The sequence below is a fragment of the Peromyscus californicus genome, unplaced genomic scaffold (assembly GCF_007827085.1).
Source record: "Peromyscus californicus insignis strain IS unplaced genomic scaffold, ASM782708v3 Scaffold_7__1_contigs__length_154581171, whole genome shotgun sequence".
NCBI classification, from domain to species: Eukaryota; Metazoa; Chordata; class Mammalia; order Rodentia; family Cricetidae; genus Peromyscus; species Peromyscus californicus.
The window spans coordinates 69,798,196-69,825,136 of NW_026294595.1; the positions used below are offsets into that span (position 1 = coordinate 69,798,196).

General features: G+C 52.0%; 2 protein-coding genes across 3 annotated transcripts in view; both read right to left on the reverse strand.

Moving 5' to 3' along the window:
* The window catches only part of Alkbh3 (alkB homolog 3, alpha-ketoglutarate dependent dioxygenase), a 90,659-nt gene that overhangs the window by 24,665 nt on the left and 39,053 nt on the right, over positions 1-26,941 (reverse strand). The window lies entirely within an intron of this gene.
* Positions 9,036-10,796, reverse strand: CUNH11orf96 (chromosome unknown C11orf96 homolog). Its single transcript, XM_052724940.1, has one exon. The coding sequence runs from the start codon at positions 10,361-10,363 to the stop codon at positions 9,635-9,637; it is 729 nt and encodes a 242-aa protein (XP_052580900.1). The 5' UTR covers positions 10,364-10,796; the 3' UTR covers positions 9,036-9,634.

The window sequence follows — 26,941 nt, forward strand, 5'->3', positions numbered from 1 at the left end:
GCACACTAGTATCCACCTCCTTCCTGCCGGGTCATGTGGAGAGAAAGTTAGTGTGCCTCCAGGGCAATTATGCAGGGCAAGAGACCTCTGCCACAGTGAAAAACCTTCATCTTTATCCTAAAAGAGCCTGGAAGAGCACGAAGCTTATCTCACTCAGTAGTTCAGGGACCCACATTCCTTCCAGGCTGTGGCTTGGTGAAGCCAGTTTAAATCTGGCTAGGCTTGGTGGTGCATGCCTGTAATCCTAGCACTCAGGATATGAGGCAGGAGTAGCATGAGTTCCAGGCCAGCCTGGAATACAGAATGAGACCCTATCTTTCTTTCTTTCTCTTTTTTTTTTAACTAAGAAGAAAGAGAAATGGGGATATATGTGTGAAGAAGAAAGAGAAAGGGCAGTTAGATAGGGAAGGGGAAGAGGAGGAAGGAGAAGGAGGAGGAGAATGGAGGTTTGAATAAGAATGGGCCCCATAGGCTCATGTACTTGAATGTTTGGTCACCAGTTGATGGAACTGTTTGGGAAAGATTAGGAGGTGTGTACGACCTTGTTGGAGGAGGTGTGTCACTGGGTTGGGCTTTGAGGGTTCAAAAGCTCACACCATTCCTAGTTCTCTCTCTCTCTCTCTCTCCCTCTCCCTCTCCCTCTCCCTCTCCCTCTCCCTCTCTCTCTCCTCTACCCTCCCCTTCTCCCCCCCGCCCCCCCTCTCTCTTTTGATCTCTCCCATGTGGATCAGGTATAAGCTCTCAGTTACTGCCCCAGCACCCTGCCTGCCTGCATGTTGTCATGCTTCCTGCCATGATGCTCGTAGACTCTAACCCTCTGTGGCCATGAGCTCCAGATTAAATCCCTATCTTTTAGTTGCCTTGGTCTTGCTGTCTCTTCACAGAATAGGACAGAGACTGAGACAAGAAGGAAAAGGAGGAGGAGAAGCAGGGTGGAGAAAGGAGGAAGAGGATGAGCAGCCACAAAGTTACCAATGTAGTCGTTGCTATATTGGTGGAGGAGATCATGGGCCTGTGTGATGGCTATTCTTGGTTGTCAACTTGACTACATCTGGAATGTACTACAATCCAGAAATGGAGGGTACACTTGTGATCCGGATCTTGAGGCTGGAAGATATTGGCTTTTGATCTGGACCTTGAGGTGAGGTGAGATATGCCTTTAATCCAGAACTTGAGGCAGGAAGACACACCTTTAATATGGGCCACACCTTCTGCTGGAAGTCTATATAAGGACCATGGAAGAAGGAGGAATTGTTTGTTCTTCACCTGCTTGCCCTGGACTTGCCAGCACATCCATTCCTTCACAGGCATTGGAGCCTACTTCTTCAGGATTCCAGCATCTACAGAAGACCAGCTGAGACACCCAGCCTCATGGGACTGAGCAACTACTGGATTCTTGGACTTTCCATTCACAGCTAGTCATTCCAATAAATTCCTACGTGTGTGTGTGTGTGTGTGTGTGTGTGTGTGTGTGTGTGTGTGTGTGTGTGTGGAGAGAGAGAGAGAGAGAGAGAGAGAGAGAGAGAGAGAGAGAGAGATTCAGTCTATAAATTCTATGACTCTAGAGAACCCTGACTAATACAGGCTACATGTCAGTTATCGTGAGCCTGGATCCAATGTGGCAATTATTATTTGCATATATGTTCTACTGCAGAAAATTTGTGGTGGGCTAGGGTGGGCTGGGTGCAGCTTAACTTAATGACTCAGAAAAAGAATGGAAAAGAGTTTAGGAGCCCACTACCAGTGTCCACCACAGCCTCTGCCTTGGCCACTGCTTATCTGGGCAAGTTTATTTTCCCACAAATAGGGCACACACCACCCTTCCCTATGGAGGACAAACCAAAGTTCACCCAAAGAGGTAAGTGCAGAGTTCGCCATAGGTTCAGCTATGGTTCTTCATAAGAATGATGACTTATTTCTTTGTTTTATTGTGGTTTGCTTGTTTTTGATTGGCCTGTTTCTTAAACAGAAAGAGAAAGAAGACATGGAGTTGGATGGGTGGGGAGGTAGGGAAGATCTGGGAGGAGACAAGGGAGAGGAAACCATGATCAGAATCTACTGTATGAAAAAAAATATTTCTTTTCAATTCTAAAACAACAACGAAAAGAATGATGACCGTCTTAATTAGGGTTTCTACTGCTGTGAAGAGACAAGCCATGACCACGGCAACTCTTATAAAGGAAAAACATTTGATTGGGTGGCTCGCTTACAGTTTCAGAGGTTCAGTCCATTATCATCATGGCAGGATAACACGGTATCATGCAGGCAAATGTGGTGCTGGAAGGTAGCTGAGAGTCCTACATTTTGCACAACAAGGAAGTCAACTGACGCACTGGGTGGTATTCTGAGCATAAGAAACTCAAAGCCCACCCCACAGTGACACACTTCCTCCAGCAAAACCACACCCACTCCAACAAACCTCATCTCCTAATAGTGCCACTCCCTGTGAGATTATGATGACCAATTACAACCAAAATACCACAAGGACCTATGAACTGAAAGACAATTTGCGTGCCCCACTCACTTGCCAAGTAGACAATGGTGGACGGGGAAAGAAAAATCATGATAAATACTCCCATTCTGAAGGGGAGGAATACATAGAAGAGACCCAGGATACAGCAGGAATGGTGGTGGGCCATGCTGCCCTGGTTTTGCCCTCTGGAAGATTCTACCTTGTCTGTCCTGCTCATCTGAAGTAGATATCAGGAAGTATGTCTTCCTTAGAAGCTGTTTGGGGACCTGAACAATTAAGGGACTTTGTAATGTAGTTGGGAAAAACAACTGCCTGGACACTGTTCTAGGATTCTCTCACATTGTCTTCCAATCGTTCTGTGGACCAGTAGCCACACGCATGCCTCTTTCTCACATAACTTTTATGCTGACGTCATTTCTGTGCATCCTTACTTGGCCATACCCTTTCTCCTCTCCTGACAGCTATTTTGAAAGTGCTGGAATTATAGGCTCACATATGAATGAGCACTCCTAAACCATCCCTTGCTTTGAGGTTGCATCCCTCTCATGCAAAAAATGGTGGTAAATATCTTTGTCCATGTCACAGATACAGAGGATACTAATAATGTCATTTATTAGACAGATGTAGTGTACAAAAATAATAAATATGCCATATTTCTTGTGACCATAGACCTCTCACCGGGTCACAGAAAATAATCTCAACAACTTCACAGGAAGATAATTGTTATAGAAAACATTATCAGGTCCCAATGGAATTGAAGAAAAAGAAATTAATAACAGTCTTGTTCTGGTTGTTATTACTACTTTTTGGACAATTTGACACAGTCCAGGGTCATCTGGGAAGAAAGAACTTCAGCTGAGAAGATGTTCCCATTAGATTGCTGATAGGCAAGTCTGTGAGGCATTTTATCGAATAATGATTGACGTGGAGGGCCCAGCCCACTGTGGGTGGTGTCAGTCCTACGTTTGTAGCCCTAGGTGGTATAAGAAAGCGAGTTGAGGAAACCTCAAGGAGTAAGTCAGCACAGAGTTCCTTCAGGGCTGCTGCTTCAGTTCTGATTGTGGGGGTGCACGCTGGGAAGATGAGCTGAAGAGGTAGAGGCAGGGGGACTGAAAACTTGAGGCAAGCCTGGAAGCAGGAACAGAGAAGTCACAAGTGATCCCTCACAGTTCACTAGAGAGATGCCAACAGCCACCCTCTCCCCAACCCTATCCCCCACCCCACCCCGGTTACAGCGGTGGACCGGAATAACAAAGCCACGGGAAAAATTCCCATTTGGAAAAGGGAATAACAGGAAACCGGAGGAGTCACTGGCACTGCCACGGACCAACCTGGCTGCTTCCTGCTCTGAGAAAGAAACTGTCGCCCGTGTGGCCAACTCCATTCCGAGACTCTCTCCTTTCTCCATCATCTTCTGGGGCCACAGCATCGGCAAAGAGAATGTTAGAGGACCTGGCCTCTTTGGGAGTCGGTGAGGGTGGGCAACCATACTCACCACTTCTTATTCCTTTATTCCTTCTTGGACAACAAAAGTGAACCAATAAAAACTAGTTGGGGCCAATGGCCAAAGTATTTCCCACACTGTAAGCTTGATAACCTGAGTCCAATCCCTGAGGCTCATATTTGTGTGTGTGTGGGCGGGGGTAGAGGCAGTGGCAAGCATCTGTAATCCCAATACTCCTAAGGGGAGATGGGGGAGGGGCAGGGTAGGGATACTGTCCAGAAGCTCGTGGGCCAGCTAGCCTAGGGCACGTAGCACGGCTGAACAGGAGCATGCCTGCCTCGACACAGTGGAAGGAGAGAGCTGATCCCCCAAAGTTGTCCTTGGATCTCCATGCATGTAGCTGCATATGCATGTGTGCCCCCTGTGTATGTATGTGCATGCACACACATGTGTGCACAAGTTTTAAAAGTTTTAAATCTTAAAAGAACATTCCTCTGATGTTTGCAAGGCTTTTAAGCAACCACACCCAACACTGCCTTTTGGTAGAGTTCTGAAGTCTGCTATCTAACTTGGCTTCCTGCCCTCACCCAGGCTTCTTTGAAGGGAACAGCCTTAATCTAAACCTTGTCTCAGGTCTGAGCCTTTGTTGGATGTCTTGGGTGGCCTCTGAGAAAGGTGCTAAACAACTAAGTCTGAATTCTTAGTGTGTGGGTTAAAAAAGCACCCATGTTTCCAGACTGTGTGGGTAGTTTGAGTGTAATTGCCCCCCATAAGTTCATAGGCAGTGGCACTACTGGGAGGTGTGACCTTTTAAAAGTGGGTGTGGCCTTGTTGAAGGAAGTGTGTCACTGTGGGGACAGGCTTTGAGGTCTCTTTTGCTTAAGTTTTGCTCAGTGTCACTGTCCACTTCCTATTGCCCTCTGATCAAGATGTAGCCAGCACCATGTCTGCCTGCATGCCGCCATGCTCCCCACCATGAGGATAATGGACTGCTCCCCACCATGATGATAATGGACTGAACCTCTGAAACTGTAAGTGAGCCACCCCACTTAAATGTTTTCCTTTCCAAGAGTTGCTGTGGTCATGGTGTCTTCACAGCAATGGAAACCCTAACAAAGACACACTGCCTGTCTTTCTGGAAAGAATCTGCTAGAGGGCAGGACGAATGCATACTACCTGTCGAGCTTTGCCGGCATTTCTAGAGCTGTTGGCTTTGTTAGCACCTGATCAGCCTCCCAGATGTCATAGAAGTGATTTTTCTCCACTGCTTTGCCAACAAGTCATCAACTTCCCAGTTGGCAAATGTGTGCCATCCCTGAATGCAGCAAAAAATGACCAGGCAGGCAGCACCTGCTGCCAGCACACATTTCCATTCAGGGAAGGCTGATGTTGCAAGTATGAAGACTCAATGGCTCAAAGAAGACAGTAGCATGTATTGTCATATGTAAGACTCCGTGGTGATCCCTCCGATGTAAGGACAGTTGTTTAGCTCCACAGGTCATTAGGAGACCTGGGGTTCTTCCCCCTTTGTTTCTCGGCCATTTCCAAGGCCACTGTCCTTGTTGGCTCCATTGCCACAGGGTTGCTGCTATTATGTGACTCCATTTGTGGAAAAGGGAAAGAATGTGATTGCAGTGTGAGAGGAGGTTCACTCACAATCTTAGGGCCACACAAGAAAGTGGGTCATGGGGACTGGTTACGTGGCCTGGGGAAGGATGAATGGGCAAGAAGTCATTAGGTTCCTGTAGTTTTGGGTATAGATAGGTCAGAGACCCAATGCATGGAGCCCCTACCCCTACCCCTCCTCCCCCTCATATACGCAGGCCACACACTCTCATTCCTACCCAGAAGCCCAAACAAGCCCAATGGATTATCACGATATATCTTAGTATGGTGAGCATTGCCATTTCCCCAAGTTCACCCTAAAATGGTGTCCACCACCCTTCCTGTGCCAAGTGGGGGCCAAGGGGAAGATTTAGAAATACTAGGAACACAATGGATATTGTGAATGAAAGGGTCTGCTAGCCCAGGCTATCCAAGAAACAGGTATCAACAAGAGATTATGTCAAGAGAAGGCTGGCGTGGTGGCTTAGCCGTAAAGGTACTTCTCATCAAGTCAGACAACCTGAGTTTAATCCCCAGGAAGCACACAGCAGAAGGAGAAAACCAGCTCCTGCAAGTTGTCCTCTGACTTACACATGCACACCTTGATACACATGCCTACACACACACACACACACACACATATACACACACATACATACACACATACACACACACACATACACACTACATTTTTTAAGTGTCAAGATGTGCCTGTGTGGAATGAAACAGGGAGGGACCTAGGAAAGACTGGAGTGGCTGCCAGCTGGGATGTGTGACAGATCCTGAGAGACAAGATGGAGAAGGTTCCCTGAAGAGGCACTGTGGCTGTGAAAGCTACCACAGAGAATTAGCACACGCTGGGGCCCAAGACTCCCAGCTACAAACTCCTCACACCTCCTCAGATCACTAGCCCTGTACACACCACTGTACTTCGATGTGCTGATCATCGAAGGAGGTGAAGGGATTCAAAGGCAGAGCATCCTCTGGTCAATTACATGCCCCACAGGAAGAACTCTGAAAGGCATCCATCCTCATGGCTGCCACAGAGGCTTAGAGCAGAAAACTGGGGATCTGTATTCTAGAAATAGCACAGGTTGGAATTGAAAACGTATAATACCAGGTCATAATGCACTAACTATATTTTGTGTGTGTGTGTGTGTGTGTGTGTGTGTGTGTCTAACAGCAAAGTCTCATGTAGCCCAGGCTAGCCTCAAACTTGCTATGTAGCTGAGGAGGATGACCTTGAACTCTTTCCAGGCACCTTGGAGGAGCCCTGCCCCAAGCCTACCCCCTCTTCCACTGTCCCAGGCACCCCCTGCCTGGCTAGCTCTCTCAGGCATGGCCACACTGAAACCTCTGTCTCTCCTCCAGCCTCTCTCTGGACCACTGGCTCTACTGCACATCTTTTCCATCATCTCTCAGAACTGCTACTTAGAGGCCCAACTAAGAACCTGGGACAAAATTGAATATTAGTTCTGTGCCTGTAGGTAGGAGCCTTAGCTTCAACAAATAGGTTAGATACCCAATCGGATTTTATTAAACTATGATGCAGATCCATGTGTACTGACACTAAATGCAGATCCATTCAAGTCAAAATGCAGGATAAAAATAACTTATAGAGCACAAACCAAATATGTATACATAGTTACAGCTTCCAAAATGCCCGCCTGTTCACCCCTGGGCGGTGGGAGGAAGAGGGATGTGCTTTGCACTATAGTGAACAAATATTTCCCGAATGATCAATATAGAATAATCCAAGTTGGAAATGGTGAGACTTGCCTATAGCACTTGGGAAGCAGAGGCAGGAAGAACAGGAGTTCAAAGCTGTCTTCAGCTGCATTGAGATCTGGAGGAAAGGTTATGGTTCCTACAACAATCCTCCATGTGGGCCAGGACCCTGTATGGAGACTCTCTGGGAAGGCCTTCAGTAAGGTCGAGGGATGGTTCAGAAACCTGGGGCATCTGGCTCTTGGGGAGGAAAAGGAGCCAGAGTTGAAGAGCTGAGACAAGAATAAGGGACAGGAAAGTCCTTAGTGAAGTTGTAGCCTTCTGGCCCCAACCTTGGAGCTCAGGCTAGCCCAGCCTGACAGCTGCAGTGACTTGTATCAAGCACAGTTGCCTCCCAAGAATGAGGTCCTGGCAGCGAAGGGCATGCTGTTAGGATTCCTGCCACAGTGGAGCCATTTTGAGTGTCATGGTGCTCTCGGGGGCTGGCATGGGGCTAAAGACCCCAATCACTAGCACCCTGTGTCTGTCCTCCCATCTCTGAGCCAGTAGGGGAGGCATCCTTTCATACGTTGTGTGTGTATTTTATGTTTGTTTCCTCTGCTCACTGTCTTGCACGTAGTATGGCTTCACAAGAGAGAACGTGAGGAGAAAAGGAGCAATTCAGATCCTAAGTGGGTCATGTGCAGGAAGACAGACAGTCGGACAGACCGACACACACACACACACACACACACACACACACACACACACACACACACACATATTCTAACCCTACCATTAGGGGGCGCCTGAGCACGGAGACTTGGCTACCTCTGAGCAGAGTTTGTATTTGTTCTCGGGTTTAGCTGTCTGGCCCAGGTGAGCCATGGACTAATTCTGCAGACTTGGTCCGGGACTGGGTATAAGCACCGGCTCTCCTTAGCAGAATGTTGTTTGTTACCCCGGACGCCACCTGCCGCCAGGCAACACTGCTCCATTCCTAGCCTGGGAGATTTCGGCTGTAGAATGGGGCGGCTGCTGAAGAACCCTGGGAAGGGAAAGGAGACCCAGAGTCAGCAGCCCTCGGCTCTTCTTGTGGTTTCTTCCTGGCTGCTGGGCTTGTTTTCTACTCCGTAAACAAAGACCCGTGCTGAGAAAGGGCGGGGATGCGGTGGGACCTTGTCGCCCTGCTGACTCTGATCCTCCCTCCGCGGTAGCCTGAGGGAGCCTAGGAGAAGGCGGGGAGGAAGAGACTTGATTCACCCGAAGCACAGGTGCACTGGGCACTGAGCTGAGTCAGCGCAGAGTGAGGGGGCGGGGAAGGGAGGAAGAGTCGCTCACCTGCCGGGACAGCGAATGCGCACCCACACACTCACCCTCCCTCGGCTTAAACGTCCCAGCCTGACTTTCCCATTGTTGGCTCGGGATTTGGTCTCCTGCGGTCTCCCAGCACTCCCCACAAAGAAGCCATCGCCAGGAAAGGGCAGAGTGGTAACTTGCGTGCTAGGTAACCCGGACCTCCCTGGGAGGTCAACCGCACAGAAGAGAGAGCTCTTCATCCTTAGAGCACCACCCTCGCCTCCCAGGCCACGTGGAGAGCAGACCAGACCAGCAGGGACATCCTGGTCCGGGTGGGGACCCACTTGGGTAGGCAGGTGCACCGGAGGTGTCACCTCAATCTGGAGACAGTAGTTTTCTAGGTTATCCCCACTTGGCCCACCCTACCCCTTCCTCATCCACATTTCCTCCTCGTCTGTCTTCCAAACCGGACCCCCTAAGGTTAAAGAAGTCCAAAGCCCGGAGAAGTGCACTGTGTAAATATATTGGCTTTATTTGTGTCCATTCGGACGCCTCACAGACAACATCCAGGTAAAAAGACCGTTAAATAAAACGCCTTCAGCTATTGCAATGCAAAAATAAATATCAATCCTCCGGCTGCAGCAGCAGGCGCGCTGCGCCCCAAGTCCCCTCGGCCAGCCCAACAATTATAAAAGTGTTCAGCGAGAGTGTCGGCGTGAGTGTGAACGGGTGTGCGCTGGGGGTGGGGCACAGTGGAGCGGTGTGCAAAATCGGAGTTGCAAACCAAAAGGCCTTGCAGCGGCGACCCCCGGCCGCCGCGAGCCGACTCAGCGCGGGCCGCCTCCCGCGCACACTCACAGCAGAGTTCGTACTGGGGAAGAGTTAAAAAATAAACATTTACAAGGGCAAAGAAAGCGGCTCCCCTCCCTGGCGTCCCCGAACTGGCTCCAGGGAGCCGGCGTGTCCGCGGCCCGGCAAGAGTCAGAGCGAGCGAGGGGTGCCGATCCCCGATGGTCGGGGCCGCCTGGGGGCACGGGTCCCCTCCGGGTGCGCCCGCGGCTTCCCGGCGCGTGGCAGCGGAGCGAGTCCCCAAGCTGGCTGTTGCCTCACAGGGCCGAGTCGGAGTCACTGGAGTCCAGGCTGTTCCTCAGTTTGCAGCTGCCGAGCGGGTCCCTCTGCAGCGACAGGCTCTGCGTGCTGCGGCGCAGGCACTCCAAGCTCTGCAGGAACGACTTCTTGGCCTTCTCCTCCTCCATCGGGGACACCCCCTCCTCCTCTACCTCCTGGATCTCGTCGAAGGTCACCGGCTGCGTCTTGAAGCGGGACTGGCGCGGCCGCCGCAGCCGGCCCTTGCCCTTGGGCAGCTTGGCGGGCCGCACCGGCTGCGGGAACTCGTCGGCCAGGCACACGAAGTGCGGCATCACCGCCTGGTAACTAGAGCAGATGCCCATGAGCTCGCCGGGCTTGGCGGCCGCCATGGCGCCGTCGGTGGCTGCGGGGCCGGGGGGCGGCGGTGCGCCCGGGCTCTCCGGGGGCGGCCGCGGCTCCGGGGTCCCCCGGGAGGCGGCAGCCTGAGGCTCTCCGGGCGGGGGATCCAAATCTGCTGCGGGGTGGCGGCGGGCCTCGTTGGCCCGAGCCGGCGCTGCTGGGGAGGGATGGCGGGCGGGCGGGCCCGTCGAGGGGCGCGGGGCTGTGCTGTGCTGCTCCGCGGCGCTCTGAGAGGCTCCCTGCCGCCGCTGTCGCTGTCGCCGTGTGCCCCGCGGCAGCCCGCCTCGCTGCTTATATAGCCCGCCTCTGCCCACACGACTGCAAGCTCGGATGACAGCGAATGCCATTTAAAGCGTGCGCGCCCCGCGCCCTTCCGCCTGACGTCGCCCTCCCCGCCACTCTGGGAAAGTAACGGCCCCTTCCCCGGCCCCGCCCGCCACGATCCGGAAGGCGCGCCCCGCCTGCCGCGGTCCATCCAGCGAAAGTACCAGCTGCTCCGGGACCCTGCTACGGACCCACAGAACCGGGCCACCACTGTCGGTCCTGGGACACCCTCAGCCCCAAGTCTGCACCGATCGGAGTGGCTGCGGGGTTTCAGGTCGCTTCCCCCGCCCCCAGCTCCAGTCATTCTAGGGCGGCGCAGGCTCTTGTGCCGAGTACCGCGCCAGGCGCACTGACCACAGGGTAGCTGCTACCTCTCCTGTGGATCTCCACAGCCAGGGCGCCCAGCTCCCCGGACCCTGAACTCAGAGAAATGGGCGGGTTTCTGAAGCCATCCCTCCCCAGGCGCCTTACGGTACACACACACACACACACACACACACACACACACACACACACAGGCGCGCGCGCGTGCTCACGCACGAATACAAACACACCCCATTATTCCATTCCAGTTCTTCCCTTCCCTACATGCTTATCTCCTCACTCTCCCCACCCCAAGTCCCTCTGGCACCCCCATTCATGAACCGCAGAGTGGCACTTGGATAGGGCACTAACAACAATAATAATAGCTCCCATCTGGAGCACTCTATCAGAGCCAGCCAGAGAGCTCCCTGTACATACATTATCTTGTTCATCCTCCTAACAGCCGGGTGGGATAATTAGTATTCCTTCAATTTCACATGAGAAAACGGAGGCACGGAAGAAATAATTAACTAGTCCACTAGAAACTGATGGAAACGGGTGGGGTGGACTCCAGAACCCAACACTAAGGGTAGCATTCTCAAGACAAATCCCACCAGTGAGTGACCCAAGACCTTGGAAAGCAGGTTCGCAGTCCTTGCTCATGCCCCAGGGCCCCAGGAGGTAACTCCGTGAGTCCTGCCTTAACGGGGATGCTCATGGCCTCTAGCAATAGAGGCTATCAGTGGGGTTTGGCCTCCATATATACCCACTCACCAGAGGCCTATTAAGAATTTGTGTGGGAGCTCGAGAACTAAATGGGAGCCCTGGTGAAAGAGTCCTTGAGTACAGGGTATTGGCAAACACCTGTAATCTCAGCCCTTGGGAGATGGAGGACAGAGGATCAGGAATTCAAAGCCAGCCTGGGCTACATGAGACCTTGTCAAGAGAGGGAGAAAGAAACAGAAGGAGCCCATAGCTTCTATCATAAAAGTTGATTCTAGTTAGGGGGGTGGAACATAAAAATATCAACAAGAACAGGTGGCTTGATGGAAATGCAGAGGGAGAGGTGGGCAGAGCTGTTACCGGGAGAGGCTTCTGGGGGGGGGGGGGTGGCACTTCACTGGCACCTGATAGACAATGACAGTACTGCTAAGTGCTCCAAATGCACTGGGGCAAGTCGGATTATGCATCAACTCGTGCAAAGTACGCCATGCTATCCTCTCAGCAACCTTGGGGAGCCAGAACCATACCACCGCTGGGCATAGCCCAGGAAAACAGAGGCACAGGAGAGCTGAGCGACTTGTCCTGTAGCTGGTCAGCAACAGAGGTGAGATCCAGGTGCCGTGGCTCGCAAGCCCTTACTGTTACCCACCACACTGCGGGTCGGGGAGGGGGGGGATGCCAAGGCAGGAAGAAAGTGTTTGAGTGTCAAGACCTTTGGCACAAGGCACTAAGGCAGCAGTAGGATCGGTGAGTACAGTGACCACGGCGCAGCCTGTGTGACTGTGTAGGAGAGGAGGATGAGAAGTGGGGACAGTTTCTTAAGGTCTTGAGGCCAAGCCATAGAATGGAATTTCATCATGAGGGCATCAGTAAGGTATTGACGGGATTTCCTCTGACTGATGTTTTTCAAAACTCACTGTGGCTACTGTGAGGAGAGAAGTGTGGGCAGCAGGGAAGTCACCCAGATGATTGCCACATGACCTCACTCAGGCCACTAAAGCCTTGCATGAGGGCCGAGGCCATAGAGATGTAGGAAGATGCTTTGATGTGTGTTTGTCTGGAGATGGGGTATGGGGCAGGCCACAGGGATCCAGGCTAACTTCTAAGCAGTTGGCTCCAGCAAGCGTCCAAGGGTACTTACTGTTGACTATCAGGGGAAGGGGAGTGCCACGGTAGATTCGGCCAGCTGTCCATCAAAACTCATTTTCTGCCTTAGGTGAGACTTGAAATTATATTAGATTAGATAAGAATTATATCAGGTGAAAGAAGAAAATCAGTTTGCATAATCTTAAAACTTGAGGCCGCTGTGCTTTGCATTGCTTTTAACAGCAGCTTAGCAATCCTCAAATATCAGTATGGGTACCAGGAAGGGAAAGCTGTCCCAGATGGATCCGTTCAAATCATAGTACTAGCTTAAACAGCTACTGGAGAGTAGAAAGCTGGGGACCTTTGTTACGATAGAGTGAAGTGCTTATCACTGACATCACGTGTGGTAATTTGGAAGTCAGGCCAAATGTCTACTGCAGTTCTAGAAAGATGGCTGGGAAAAGCACACACACGAAAAGCCATTTGCGTATGTTGGCTGCTTGGTGCTGCTTTTAGCAAGATATTACAAGAAAGAGATTGGCCGGCTTGCAAGAAGAGACAGGCAGAAATAGAGTCCAGAAAACTGATGCCTTGGGGTTGGAAAAGCTACTTAGATATCCAAAGGGGTGGTGATCAGGCCATGGCCCAGAACCTCTTACAGCCTGCCTGTTATGCCAAAGATTAAGGTTTCAAAACTGCCTCTGGGGCCAAGGATTACATTAAAGGTGTCATCCAAGTCTGTCATTTCAGATGTCCAGGGGGTGACTTTTATTGTAAAATAGTGAAAAGTGAATGGGTTGGGCCAGAAAGTCAGTAACTGTCAGTAACTGGGTGTGGCTAATGGTCACACAGAACTTTCTAGAACCAGATAACCCTAAAGCCAGCTAAGGTTCTGGAGGAGTTGGTATCACCAACAGAGTTGCAAGGCTGGTCTCTGGGAGCTCAGGATGGAGCGTTCTGTGTGGAGAGTGCACAGGCGATCCACTGCCAGTTTGGCCAATGGTCAGCAATACAGAGGTCAGTGAGGTCATCCACACAGAGCTTCCTCCATTGGTTTCAGAGAGTAGGCTTGGGCAGAGCCCTCTAGCTATCCACATAGCTAGGTCCCATTCCTCAATGTCCCCGATAGCAGGGGGTCACTCAGCTGAGCTGCCATCTGTACAATGTGGGCAGTAACAGTATGTCACGTCTACCTCATCTGCCCAAGAGGAAATGCCTTCTGCGACTTTTCTCTCTCTCTGGCCGGAACAGCAATGAAGAGACCATGGGAGCTTCATGTTAAAGACAACAGCTACCACCATTAATCTGGGTCCCTCAAGGGTCACGTGGAGCTGAGCTAGCTACTAGCTTGAACTCTTCTCAGAGCTATAAGGAAATAACTGCACATTTTAAAGCTACTCTAATTTGGAGTCTTTACATTGACACAACATTGTCCTAAGGGAGTCGTGAAATGTCCAAGTGGAGATGTCAAGCAGGGATGGAGCTTAGGGGAGGCCTGTGGGGTTGGAGTGGAGGTTTTGGGATTCATCAAGGCCATCAACACTGGAGGTGTGGGAAAAGACCCACTTTTCAGCCAAAGGGCCGGGACAGGTCTACTAGGAAAAAGGTTGGGGTGATGAGTCGGTCAGGCAAGCATGAAGCTCTGAGTTGGATCCACAGAACTCACGTAAAAAGGCTGGACGTGGTAGCATATGCTTGTAATCTCGGGACTAGGGAGGCAGAGACAGGCAGATGCCTGGGGCTCCCTGGCCAGTCAGCCCTAGGGGAGTGTCAGGTCTCAATGAGAGACCCCGTTTAAAAAATAAACAAAAACAAAACAAGTAGATGGCACCTGAGCAACCAGGCTAGGCTACCGCTGAGCTCCAGGCCAATGAGAGAGACCAAGAGAAAATGTCAGAATCTAAGAGAAGGGTTCTCACAGGATGAGAGTCCAGAGGCCCATCCTAGCCTGACCCTACCAGAACCCACTGTGTGGCCTTAGACAAGCCACCTGGTGGTCTACTCACAGCGACAGTGCCACTTCCACAGTGTGAAGCAAGCCTTCCCTGCTCACCTTCCTCAAGGCAGCCCTTCAGTCACCCTACCCCCTTTTACTTTACAATGGACCCATCTCCATCTTGGAACTCCTCCTCTGTGTTGTCTGCGATGCTTTCTCACGGGGCTTTCAGCGCTGGTCACTGCCTTTCTCCAGCACTCGGGACGGAGCTGGCACACACAAGGCCATATAGGTCTTTTTTTTGCAATGGACAACCACCATGTTCACCATTTCCTGTGGCTCCCAGCAGGCCACACTGTCTCTGCCAAGCCTTCCTTTCTGACAGGAAGCTCTCCTGGCTCCAAGTTCCCAGTCAGGGGCAGCTGCCCTGGACTGCCCCCTCTACTCTCAGATGGGGATTTCCTGAGCCTGGCGCAGGGCAGTGAAAATAGGGAGAGAGAGATTTGTGCTTCACTGTAAGCAGCCCAAATTAGCCACGAGGTCATCCTCCTTGCCTGGGGACTGCTCAAATAAGCCTCTAGGAATAACAGAGAGGGTGAGAGATGGAATTTTCCCTCAAAAAATGAGGGCTGGAGTGTGGCTCAGTGGCAGGTTTTGCCCAGCATGCTGGAGTTACTGAGCTCCAGCACACCTCTAACCAAACAGCAACAACAAGGTAAGCGGCCATCTGAGCTCCCACACTGCCTGGTCACCTGTCCTGCACTACCCCAACTCATCCACAACTACCTCCACCTCAGGATGGCATGAGAACCAGCCTCACTATAGGTGGCCTTTCTGCACCTCCGTCAAAGGTTACTGTCAGGCAAGTAAAAAAACCAGCCAAGGGTTACTGTCATGTTTGAAGGTCACAAAGCTTTATTCCAGATCCCGCTATGTCATAGACTTGTTCTGTGACCTGTAGCTGGTCACCCTGATTCTTGGTTTCTCACCTGGAAAGCCTGAGTAAAGTCTGGGGGCCAATAGTCTAAGTGTGGTCAGCTTCTCAGAGAGCCCAGCACGAGTTAGCATGAAGCTAAAACCCCCTTTGCCCTTATGATCACATGCTTGAGTCTTCCCAGCCCCTCAACTTGGTGGAAGATATGTCAGGGATGTGGGAACCCCCAACTCCACAGGACATCTGGGACTCAGTGCTCAGTGTCTGTATCTCCCTGCCTGACTCATAAGCCACAGTGAGTTGAAGTCAGGTTTCTAGGTGGAATCCTGGTGTTGGACTGTACATTGAGTGCTACTGCCCAGGCCCAAAGGAGGGCCCAAGGGACTCTGGGGACATTAACCCTTTATTTAATATAGCCCAAGCTATACAGTGTTCTGCCTGCAAATATGCCTGCAGACCAGAAGAGGAAGCCAGATCTCACTAGGGACAGTTGTGAGCCACCATGTGGTTGCTGGGAATTGAACTCAGGACCTCTGGGAGAACAGCTATCCTAACTGCCAAGCCATCTCTCCAGCCTTCCACTTAGTTTTGAGACAAGGTCTCTTACTGGGACCTGGTGTTTTCTCAGGCTGACTACTCAGAAAGCCTCAGGGATCTTTTTTTCTCCACCTGCCCTACCCTGGAATTACACCAGGTACCTTCGTGCCCAGGATTTTTTTTTTTTTACATGGATGCTAGGGACCAACCTCAGGTTCTCATCTTGTGTGGCCAGCGTTTCACTGGCTGAGTTCTCTCTCCAGACCATTCTGGTTTTTTGATACAGGATCTCAGGCAGCCTAGACTGGCTCAGAGCCTGCTGTAGCCAAGGATGACCTTGAACTCCTGATCCTCCAGCCTCTGATTCTCAAGTGCTAGGATCACAGGGATGTGCCACCATATCCAGCAAAACCTTCTGTTCTGTCATGAACATGGCGGGGTGGGCGAACCTGGGGGCGGGGGCTGCATACTGGAGCTGCTCAAGCACTGGATTCCTGCTGCCCACTGGGCCGAGTTTGTGGGCACTGGGAGCTTTGGTAGGGGACATTGTTCAATTTTACACATGGCCTTGCTTGGACACTCTGGGGTGGGGGTTAGCCATTAAAGAGGATGCAGGATAGTCATCTTGTCAGGGCTACAGCCCTGGGCATACAGAGGGTCACAGCAATGTGCTCGGTTGGGCATTTACCATGTGCAGACTCGGGGCCAGCTGTGTTCAGAGCATCACCTCACCTAAATCACCTTCTGGACTCCTCTGAAGGCTCCTAGCACCACACCTGCTTTACAAACGGGGCCAGGGGAGCTTGGCATGTTACCAGGGCCACCCGAGTCCTGCAGCAGGAACGCAAAGCCAGAGAGGTCAGCCTGACTCAGGAACATGGTCAGTTTGCCCCAGTCCGTCCTATCCTGCCGTCCTCTGCTGACAGAAACACCACCAGACCAGAAGTCAGATGTCTGGGCTGTGGCGCCGAACCTGCTGTACTTCTTAGTTCCTGTCACTAAGCTGCAGTGTCCCATCTATGAGGTGAGGCAGCCACTCCTGGATTCTCTGGACCCCTCTAGGTTTGGAATCTTTGAGGAAGGGTACAGCGATAAGGAGAGCCATTCGCAAGAAGTACGCGCTTTCTCTCAGGCCAGAGTGGCCAACAGGCCAGGCTGCGGCTGAGGGAGAAGGCGCCATCCATCTACAGAGAGCAGATGGAGGTAGACGTTAGCAGTACACAGGGAGAGGCTCCTGTCGCCATCTCCTCCACTCTCCCCACCCTCACTTGGCTTTTGGGCAGAGCCAAGCTTTTAAAAGCTGGCATCAGTGCTCCATCTATGCGCATCTCTCCGCTTCTAAGGAGGCCCTAGCATGCTGCCCCAGGGTGGTAGAGAGCAGGAGGTAAGGGGATCTCAGGAACCCAAAGCTTTCCTGGAGGACACATCACAGCCGGAGGAGAGTCAGGGTGACAGCTCCTGGTCCCTCCTCTGGTTTCCCCAGGTTCGAGTAAAAGAGTCAGGTCCCTCCTAGTGACTCTTGAACTACCCTGGCACAGACCTACTGTGAGCCATAGCCTTGGTAAGCTGCTATATCCCCCCACAACTTACCCTGATATCTTCCCAGAACGGGTCTCAGGGACCTAGATACTCAATGAGAGGTGGTATTTCAGATGGGCTGTATGGGTCAGTGTCCTTTGGGATTTTTCTAACCCAGCCACACTGTGTGTGTGTGTGTGTGTGTGTGTGTGTGTGTGTGTGCATGTGCCTATGTGTATATGTGCTTGTGTGTATCTCTATGTATATATGTGCTTGTGTGTGTGCATGTGTTTGTGTGTCTCCGTGTATATGTGCTTGTGTGTGTGTGTGTGTGCACGTGCAAGTGTGTGTCTGTATAATATGAATGGGACATAAGAGGAGGGAAAGGGAGCAGACAAGGCACAGACAGGCTGTTTTGGATGGCTGGGCCTCCCCTGGCCACACCCTCCTCTCCCACCGCTGCTCACTACACCCTGCAGCAGGCCCTTGGCACAAAGCCCATGACTCCATCATCCCACCAACGGCTTCTCTCTTCGCTCAGAATTAGCACTTGTCTGGAACAATTGGGAGCATAAAAAGTGCTTCGATAATTTGGCTAGAGGGTTGCCATGACGATACTCAGCAAGCTCCAAGAGGGGGTGTCAGTGTGCACTGAGTGGGGAACAGGCAAAAGGGAGAGGGCAGAGAGGCACAGAGGTTCAGAGCAGTGGGGAGGAGCTAGGGGGGCCCCAGGGAAGGCCTCAAGTCGACCCTCAGCCTCCAGGGGTCCTCTGCAAGCAGCAATGAGCTCACTCTCTAATCTGGGCTGCACGGTCCCTTGAGCAAGGGGACACCAGCTGCTGACAGGCTGCAGGACTAGCCTGGCAGGGCTGCTCCCGTCAGGAGGAGTCCCCAGGAGCACCAGACTGGGGTTGAGAGTTGGACATTCTTGGGAATCCTGGGAGTGAGCCTGGGAGACCCTCCTGAAAATCCTGTCCAGCCTGCGGTCCAGCAGCGCTTGTGGGAAAAATGAGAGTCCATGTCCCTGCTAAGGTCATCTTCTCACCACCATTCCCCAGCTCAGGTCCAGCTCTCCATCCTTCCCACAGGCCTGAGAATCGGGGTCAGGGATGAAGTGCTGCACATTCCTGAACTTTGCAACATGGTTTCTCCTCAGCCACCTCAGCAGGGCAAGGGAATCTTTGCTATCTTCTGAAATGCAGCAGAGAAGCCCAGAGACGAGAGCGGAGGAGACCAAGGCCAAACAGCACACAGCGGGCAGGGCAGAGTGAGGATGGAGCTTCACCCTGGACTCTACCCCAAACCTCACTGCTTCCTGGGAGCACAGGCTCTCTGGATTAGGTCCATCCAGCTCCACCCCATCTATAAAGATGGGGAAACTTGGGCCCTAGGACATGCCCCAGTCTCCTAAGGCATTTCTCTGCCACTGTTGGACTGTGAGCCCAAAATACGTATTCAATAAAGCAAGCCCTGGTGACATTTTTATGTCCCCAGATGAAAAGAAATACAAGTGTCCACTAAGGAGGCTGAGACAGAGGCAGAAGAATCACTCCCATCCATGAGGTTGGGACAACCTGGGAAACATGAGGAGACCCAACTGAAAGGAGAGAGGAGGGACATAGGAGAGAAGAAGCAGGCCTTGCTTTGGAAGTCCATTGGCTGTTGGCAAACTAAACAGAAGTCAGCTGGAGCCAGGACCACAAAGGCATTCTGTTAAAGGCTCTCCCAGGCAGAATCAAGTCCCTCTTTTCCACGACAGCCTTGAAAAGGGCCTCCACCATCCACACAGTGGGGCTTGGCAAGTCACCTGGGCTCTCAGAGGCCCAAGCCCTGCAGCTGTCAGAAGTATGTCTTACAAATATGGCTATTAATCCAGGAGCCCAGGAGGGAACCACCTTCCAAGGTCTGGAGAGGGCAGGCCTGGCCCAATGGTCTCTTGATGACAGAGGTGTCCTCAGCCCACAGCTGTCTCTAGCATGGAGAAGGAGGCACAGAGGGCCTTGTAGACACCAGTGATCAGGACTTTCATGTGGCCTTGGTACTGGGTCCCAGCACAGGGATGAGCAGCAGCAGCTCAAGACCACCTCCCTGCAGGTCCTGATTCTGGTGCTTGCTAGAAGGTTCTTCTCACTACCCTGAGATTGTGAAGCCTCATGCCTGTTCCATCCTTGTTGAGGGGAGCATTTATGGGGATCAAATTTATAAGTAGTTTATAAGAACACACTGTAGTGAAACCTGGGCCCTTATCAAGGGTGCACATCTTAATGGAGTCCACACACTGGGGTTGGAAAGATGCTCTGCTACATGATGTGCTAGACTGACCCTGAGAGAAGGCACTTGGTCAGCCTTGTACTCAGCTGCTGACACGTCTTGGGGGCCCAGAGCTCCCCGCCCCCACGCTGCCCATATGTGTTCTGCTCAGACTGTGGGCACCAGAAGAGTCTGCTGTGGCCAGGTCTCTGAACTTTCAGGATGTAGGGTGTGTTTGGGGATGGGGCCACTCTTAGAACACCCAGCTGGAGATGGCCACTGCTGAAGCAGAAGGCATTTTCTTTTTTCTCCCATTCCCAAGCAGGAGCAGTTGCCAATGCTCTAGCCAGTCCTTTGGAAGGAAGCAGAAACAGGGTTTTCCTGAGTACTGATCTCAGGTCCAATGCCAGTGCAGAGCAGTGTGTGCCTGTCATGTCCCCAGAAATCTATCCTCCCAGGTGAGTGATAGTACCCCCAGGTTTTTGTTAAAACAGAATCAGAGATGGAGCAAACTTCCCAGACGCCACATAGCCAGGCTGCGGTGGGGCTGGGGTTTGAAAATGGGCCTGTTAAGTTCCAAAGGTCCTATCCACATGGTGACATCTGGGCCTGCCTAGGGTGGGTGTCAGTGGAAGGTGAGGAGGAAAGGAGGGGGCTGGACCTAGGGGAGGGTCTAGAATCTCAACTGTCAATCAGCTGACACTGATTTTCTCATAGCAAGAACGAGCGTTCACAGGTGCAGTCTATAGACTCTTAAGAGGAGAGGAGAGGGGGTATACAGACAACATCCATGCCCACTCCTGCTTTCCCACGGTAATAGGAAAGGCACAGGGTTCACTCAACAGTGGCAAGCAGCCACCTGGTAGATAGCCCTGGGGACATCAGACAACAAATTCAGGTGGGAGAGTAGGCTCTTGGGGGTAGTGTACCTGCAGCTACTCTATCTGGGGAAACTGAGGCCCAAGATAAGAAAAAGCTATGCTTAGAGCCAGAGATGGGAGATCACATAGCCAGTTTCTGCAGCTGGGTCACAGGCCTGATTTCTGTCTGTTCTGCAGACACTATCTGCTCCGTTAACTATGGCGCTGTGCTGTTCCCGGCCTTCACGGGGACAAATGTAGGGTTGGATTAAGGACAAGGTGGGAGAGAGCTCTGGCTGCTGTGACAGAATGTTCTCGAGAGCATCTTCCTATCAGGACTGTTCCTTCCCAATCTCTGCCACTGTTTTTCCTCCTCCTCGTGGGAACACTTGGGTTTAATCCTCTCTTCACTCTCCCTCTACTGATGTCCATGATGTACCCTCCTCCCTCCTGTGGCCACCCCACTCTCTTTTCAACAGACTGGGTCCTTGCTCCCCCAGGCCTCTCCTAGACTTACCTATACAATATAGCAACTCTCCTAGGAAGATGAGCCCTTCCCAGAGCCCCACAAGCTCCGCCCACCCTGCCCCAGGCATGGGGGCGGGGCATCCTTTTCTCCATATCACTCATTGGTCCACAGAAGCTAGAGCTGCTGGCACTAGACAGTCATTGTTTCTCTCCGGTCTTGGGACAAGCCTGGCTCACAGGTAGAGAGGCCACAAAGTCCTAAGGGCAGGAGCTGAGACTAGATCCCAGGCTGCTGAATACTGACCTCTTCACCATAGGGCCACTCTGCCTGCCCTCTGCCGGCAGTCCTCCCTCCCAGGCTATGTGATTACAGAGGAGAGTTTGTGGGGGGCCTAAGTCCTACCTTACACTGTAATGAGGAAGGACCCCTCATTTTCAGGACTTTATTGGAATTCTACCTGCTAGTAGAACTCCCCCTAGTAGGCATTCTGTGGGGTATCGGGAACCTGCCCTCTCTGCCCACCTCTATACCACCGAGAGTATGAGCCGCTCAGCTCCCAGAAGTCCTCTGAGGGAGAGGTGCCTGGAAAGAGCTGTCATCTACCTTCTAGAAGCAGGCCTTAAGGTACCTCCCACCCAAGGACTTGGTGGAGTGGCCAGTGATCCTCCTGTGGCTGGTAGACCCTGCTTGATTGCTGAGTGACCTCAGTGAGGGAGGATGAAGCTTACCTGGCCATGGGTAGACTCTGAGGTCCCCACCCAAATGCTGCCAGGGCTAACACTGATGTTCTTCTCTCACAGTGGGAGTCCCATGTCTGCTTTTTCTCTTGCTCCATAGAAAGGATGCCTGGCACCTCTCCATCCATCCCCGGGGGCCACACAGATGCCGAGTTCTGCATGTCACAGCCTCCACAGGTCTTTTTACACGTTGCCCTATTCTCTGCCTCACTGGATCTTTCTTTACATTAGTGACCTCTGCTATCCTGCCATTGAAATACCTGACAACTCAGAAGAAAGATTTATTTGGGGCCCTGGTGTCAGAGGGATGGCAGTCCATCACAGTGAGGAAGGCAGGGTGGAGTTCTTGTTGGCTGGAGGGTGTGGTAGAAACAGCTTATGTCACGGCAGACCAGGAAGCACAAAGAAGGGAAGCAGGGGCGGGTAGAGCCTTAGCAGGTAGACCCCAGTAGCTTCCTTCCGCTTGACCCACCTCCTGGGTGTTCCACAGCCTCCCAAGACAATGCCGGACAGCTAGCAAACAAGCATTCAAAACATAGCCTGTGGGGGGCTCTTAGAGCCAAATCACATCAATCCTGATAAGAATGCATTCCTAAAATGCCCCCCAAGTCCCCAGAGGCTCCCCATCAGCAAGCGCCTACCCAAGTCAGCCCTCTGCCCTCTCCAGGCCCACCATGCTCTCTCTCATCATCTCACTCAGCGTGACACTCCCCAAACATGAGTCTAGACACAAGCTACCTAGAGCTCTTCCCTGCTCAGGAGCTTTGAGCTACTGTACTTTGCTGACGCTACCTCCCCATTCTCCAAGCGCCTCCTCCACCAGAAAGCTCCCCATGACCACCACCCCACAGCTGGAAGTTATTTCCTCAGACAGGCTCAAATCCTGGGGTAGAGGACAAGCAGGTGGGTAAACCTTTCTGGGAACTACTTGCATTATATATTCAGAGCCTTAGAAATACACAGCCTTCCGTGTCTAGGCAGTGACCCCATTAAAAAAAAAAATTCATTCATCCGGGCAGTGGTGGCACATGCCTTTAATCCCAGCACTCGGGAGGCAGAACCAGGTGGATCTCTGTAAGTTCCAGGCCAGCCTGGTCTACAGTGCGAGATCCAGGACAGGCACTAAAACTACACAGAGAAACCCTGTCTCGAAAAACAAATAAACAAACAAACAAATAAATAAATAATAAAAATTTCATTCTAAGAAGTGATTGCAGATATGCTCAAAGGTTTGGTTGCGGACAGGCTGCACAACCATGACACTAAGGATAACGGCTGTGCCAGATTTCTTCAGTTGTGAAGTGGTGACAAAAATAGCAGCCTGGGTTCTGGGGAGATTGCTTGGTACTGGGGAGACAGAGACATGGGGGTTCATTAGGCAAAGAGCACCCAGCCTGGTCTAATCAGCAAGCTTCAGGCCCACCAATTTTGTTAAAAAAAAAATCAAGGACTCATGAGGAATGAAACGATAAGTTGACCTCTAGCCTTCGCATGTATGTATGTTCAAGTGCACCTACACGAACACACACACACACGCGCACACACACACACACACACCAGCACCTCATGGCTGCTGTAAGGATGAGTCAAGGGTTAACATGTGTAAAGCACGTGACCCGCATGAACACACACAGACACTAGCACCTCACTTCTGTAAGTGAGGCATTAACACGTGTAAGGCACTTCACAGGCGCCTGGTGTGCCTGCCCTCTCTGTGGAAGTGTCCCCTGCCACTGTGTTTGAATGAGGTCTCAATGAGGCCAACATGCGGGCTGTTAGCTGTACCACCACCCTGCTTCCCGATGTCCATCCTCACCACGTCCAAGCCAGAGGTGACCAAAGACGGCACCAATATCTCCCGGGATCTATGTATTCCATACATTGCTGCTGTATGAGAACTAGAGATCTCATATGCTACCATCCCCCACACTGTGCGACCACTCAACAATGCTGGAAAGGAGAACTCACGTCTCACAACCAGGGGGCGAGGCTCAATTCACTGTAAAGTACACAGACGTGCAGAAAAACAAAAACAAAAACCCTGTGAAATGCGGGCTTGCCTTCTCCAGCTTATGAAGTTACAAAGTGATTTTCTTTTATCTTTTTTAATCTCTTACAAAGAACACACACTCCTTTTGAGGTAAGGAGGCAGAAAAAAAAATTGCAGAAGAAAACACGAGCCACCTTGGTTTGCTTCCATTTGGAGTGGAAAGATTGTGTCTCCCTTTTGTCTGTCCACCACTGCGTCTGACACGAAGTCTCTGGACATAAAAGCCCAATCGTGAACGGAGGGAGCTCCAGCCCCGCGGTCTTGTTGCATCTGCCAGGCCAAGGCATTCAGTATACGGTGTAGAAAAGGCCAATCAGCAAGAAAAACAACAGGGGTTGGGGAACATTTGTTCACAACTTAGTCAGTGGGTGACCAGTTGGCCAGGCTGGCAGATGTCAAAGAGTGACCTTACAAGGGGAGAAGGCAGTGGGATCCTGGGCTCCAGCCACAGGTGTGCCGTAGGTCAATTACCTGGGGAGCATGTGGTAGGGCGGCCAAGGGCCAGCTGAGCATCAGCGCTAGGCCACTTTGGCACCTGAGAGCTGTCTTCAGCTTGACCGTCTGAGGGGGGTTTAAGTGCAGTCAGATCTTAATATGATTAGCCCCACAATTTTCATTCTGGCCATTCTCTGGAAAACCTCCCCACCCCCAACCTCGATGACTCCAACAGCAGCACACGCAGAGTCAGGGGACACCAGGGAATGGGCCAGGTCAGAGGGCCATGGATCAGTCAGAAAAGGACCGCCCACCCAACGCAAGGGTCAAGGCTAGGGTTAGGAGGGCATGTGAAATGTACTTAAGAGAATGTATTACTAAACATGCTACTATTAGGCATGGAACATGTCTGATGTCAAGGCCCTTTCAAGACCTCTAAGAGGAGGCTGCGTGTGTGTCCATCTCATAGTTGAGGAGACTGAGGCATGAAGGTCAATTAGCTAGCTGCTCCTAGGAAACTCTGGAAGGGCTGAGCTGAAACACAAGCTCAGGCTGGTGTGAGTCAGGCTCTCTGTCCCTCCTCACTCCTCACAAGAGCTCTGCATCGGTTCTATCAAGAGGTGGATGTTGGAGTGGGGCTGGGGTATCAAGTTGCTCCCTAATTCTGTCCTTGCAGGCAGCACTGTGGCTGAGAGACATGTTACAAGGTGAGATGGAGTCACCTAGTTGGTGCAGTGTGCAGCCCATCAGCACCAATCCTTGCTGGGCTGCCTCATAGGCACAGAGCCCCGTGGGGGCTGCGGCGGGTGCCTTCACTAGGTTACTGGGAGTGGCGGATGAAACCCGCCACACCCTGTGCTGCCTCATTCCCTGGGTGACTTTAGAGATGGTGTGCTTTATGAATCAGTCTTCTAGTCTACTCAGTGGGGACAGTAGTCTCTAACCTATACTGGCAAGATGGGCACCACCAGGGGAATGCATACACAAGAGCTCATAGCTCTGGCTCACTTCCCAGCAGCCTCTGTGGCTTGGAGCTTCTCCGTCCCTCTCCCTGACAGTGAGGGGAGGCTGAAGGCTAAGGTTCTGGGGGATGGGGGAAACTGCCAAGAGGCAGCACCCCAAGAGGCTCCTCAGGAAGCCCCTAGCCTCTGTGAGGCTCTGCTCCTCTCCAGTCTTGCCTCGGTGGTCCTGCGGTAGGAATATCCCTGGGTCGAGTTTGCGGAGCCCTAGGATACTCTCCACAAACCATCGCACTCCTCAGGCAGGGAGAATACAACCTTCTTCGAGGAATAGCTCCGGCAGGGGCTTTTCTTCTGGCACGAGTGTGGAGCTGGTAGTGAGGCTGGCGCCGGATGAAACCCGGGAAAGGTGGAGCACCTCCCCGCTGCAGTCTCTGGGAAGGGCGAGGTATTGCGTGCTGCGGTTGGGGACCCTGGCGGGCGGCGAGCTAGTCACCGCACGCCCACAGCCTTCCTGCGGTGGGAGGCTAATTGCATCCCCGGTCACGCGGCCCTCCAGCACTCGCGTGGCCCACCGCTTCCTCCTGCCTGCGCCCAGAGTCTTCACAGCATGCGGATGGCAAGGACCAGTGACCCCAGGAGCTCGGCTGTCACCTCCCTCTGCCGTTGCACAGGCGTGCTGCCTCCTCTGTGCCTCACTTTCCCAGGGCATTTACAATGAATGAACAGCTCGTGGGATTGCTTTTCCTCAAGTCTGATAGAATGTGCCAGCAGCACACTTACTCTTTGGGCTCCCTTCCCCCTTCAGACTACAGGATTTGTCTACAGATCCAAACCAATGGGTCGGACTGAGGATCAAAGTCCTGCTTGAACAGTGACAAATCCATACTCCTAGAGGACACATGAGAACGGGACCGTCCCTACGCTGAGTGACCTCATCATTCCCCTGAGGGGGCGTCATCCTTGTAATGATGCCACACACAGGCACACGCACATTCTGCAAGCTCACAGGGGGCTGACTGGAGAAGTCTGCTTTCTGCTGTGCTGGCTACAAGTGCTGCCTGCCTTACCTGCTTCCTAGTTGGGTTTTCTCAAACTGCCCAACCCTCAAATTATACAAGAACAGCCTAGCCCAACCCCGGGGTTCTGATCACAGGCAGGGAAATGCTTTTGTAACAGCCCAGGCGTGGGACTACTAACCCAGCTGGGGCAGCACAATTAGCGTTCTGCCCTGATAAACATCAGAGTCATTTGCCTACCAGATCCAGGGCTATTATCTAATAATGGATTCTAGTAGCTCAAATCTGACGGTGTGTGTGTGTGTGTGTGTGTGTGTGTGTGTGTGTGTGTGTGTGTGTGTGTCTCAGAAGAGAAAATGGGAACCTAGGGGAAAAGGGCAGTTGTGAACTAGTCCTTTGGTGGGAGCTTGTGGGTGGAATCATGTATAAGGATTTAAACAAACAGAATGCATCACTATGGAAACAACCAGTTTTTCAAAGGAACCGTTAAAAAATAAAGTAATCAAGACTTCAGATTCAACACTCCAAGTGTTTATGACCAGAAAAGGCAAAGTGGGTCTTAGATACTCTGCAGCCAAGAAAAAGCTGCCAGAACTCAAGGAAGAAATATTCCCAGCAGAGCAGGAACCCATCATCTGTCAGGCTTTCCCCTGAAACCCTCACAGGCGAGCATTCTGCTCACTGCAGGCCGACTTAACTCTTTCAGGGTTGCTATGACGTGGCTCAGCAGCCTGGGCGCTTTACTGATGGGATCCAGACAGACCTGCTGTGCACCACAGCAGAGC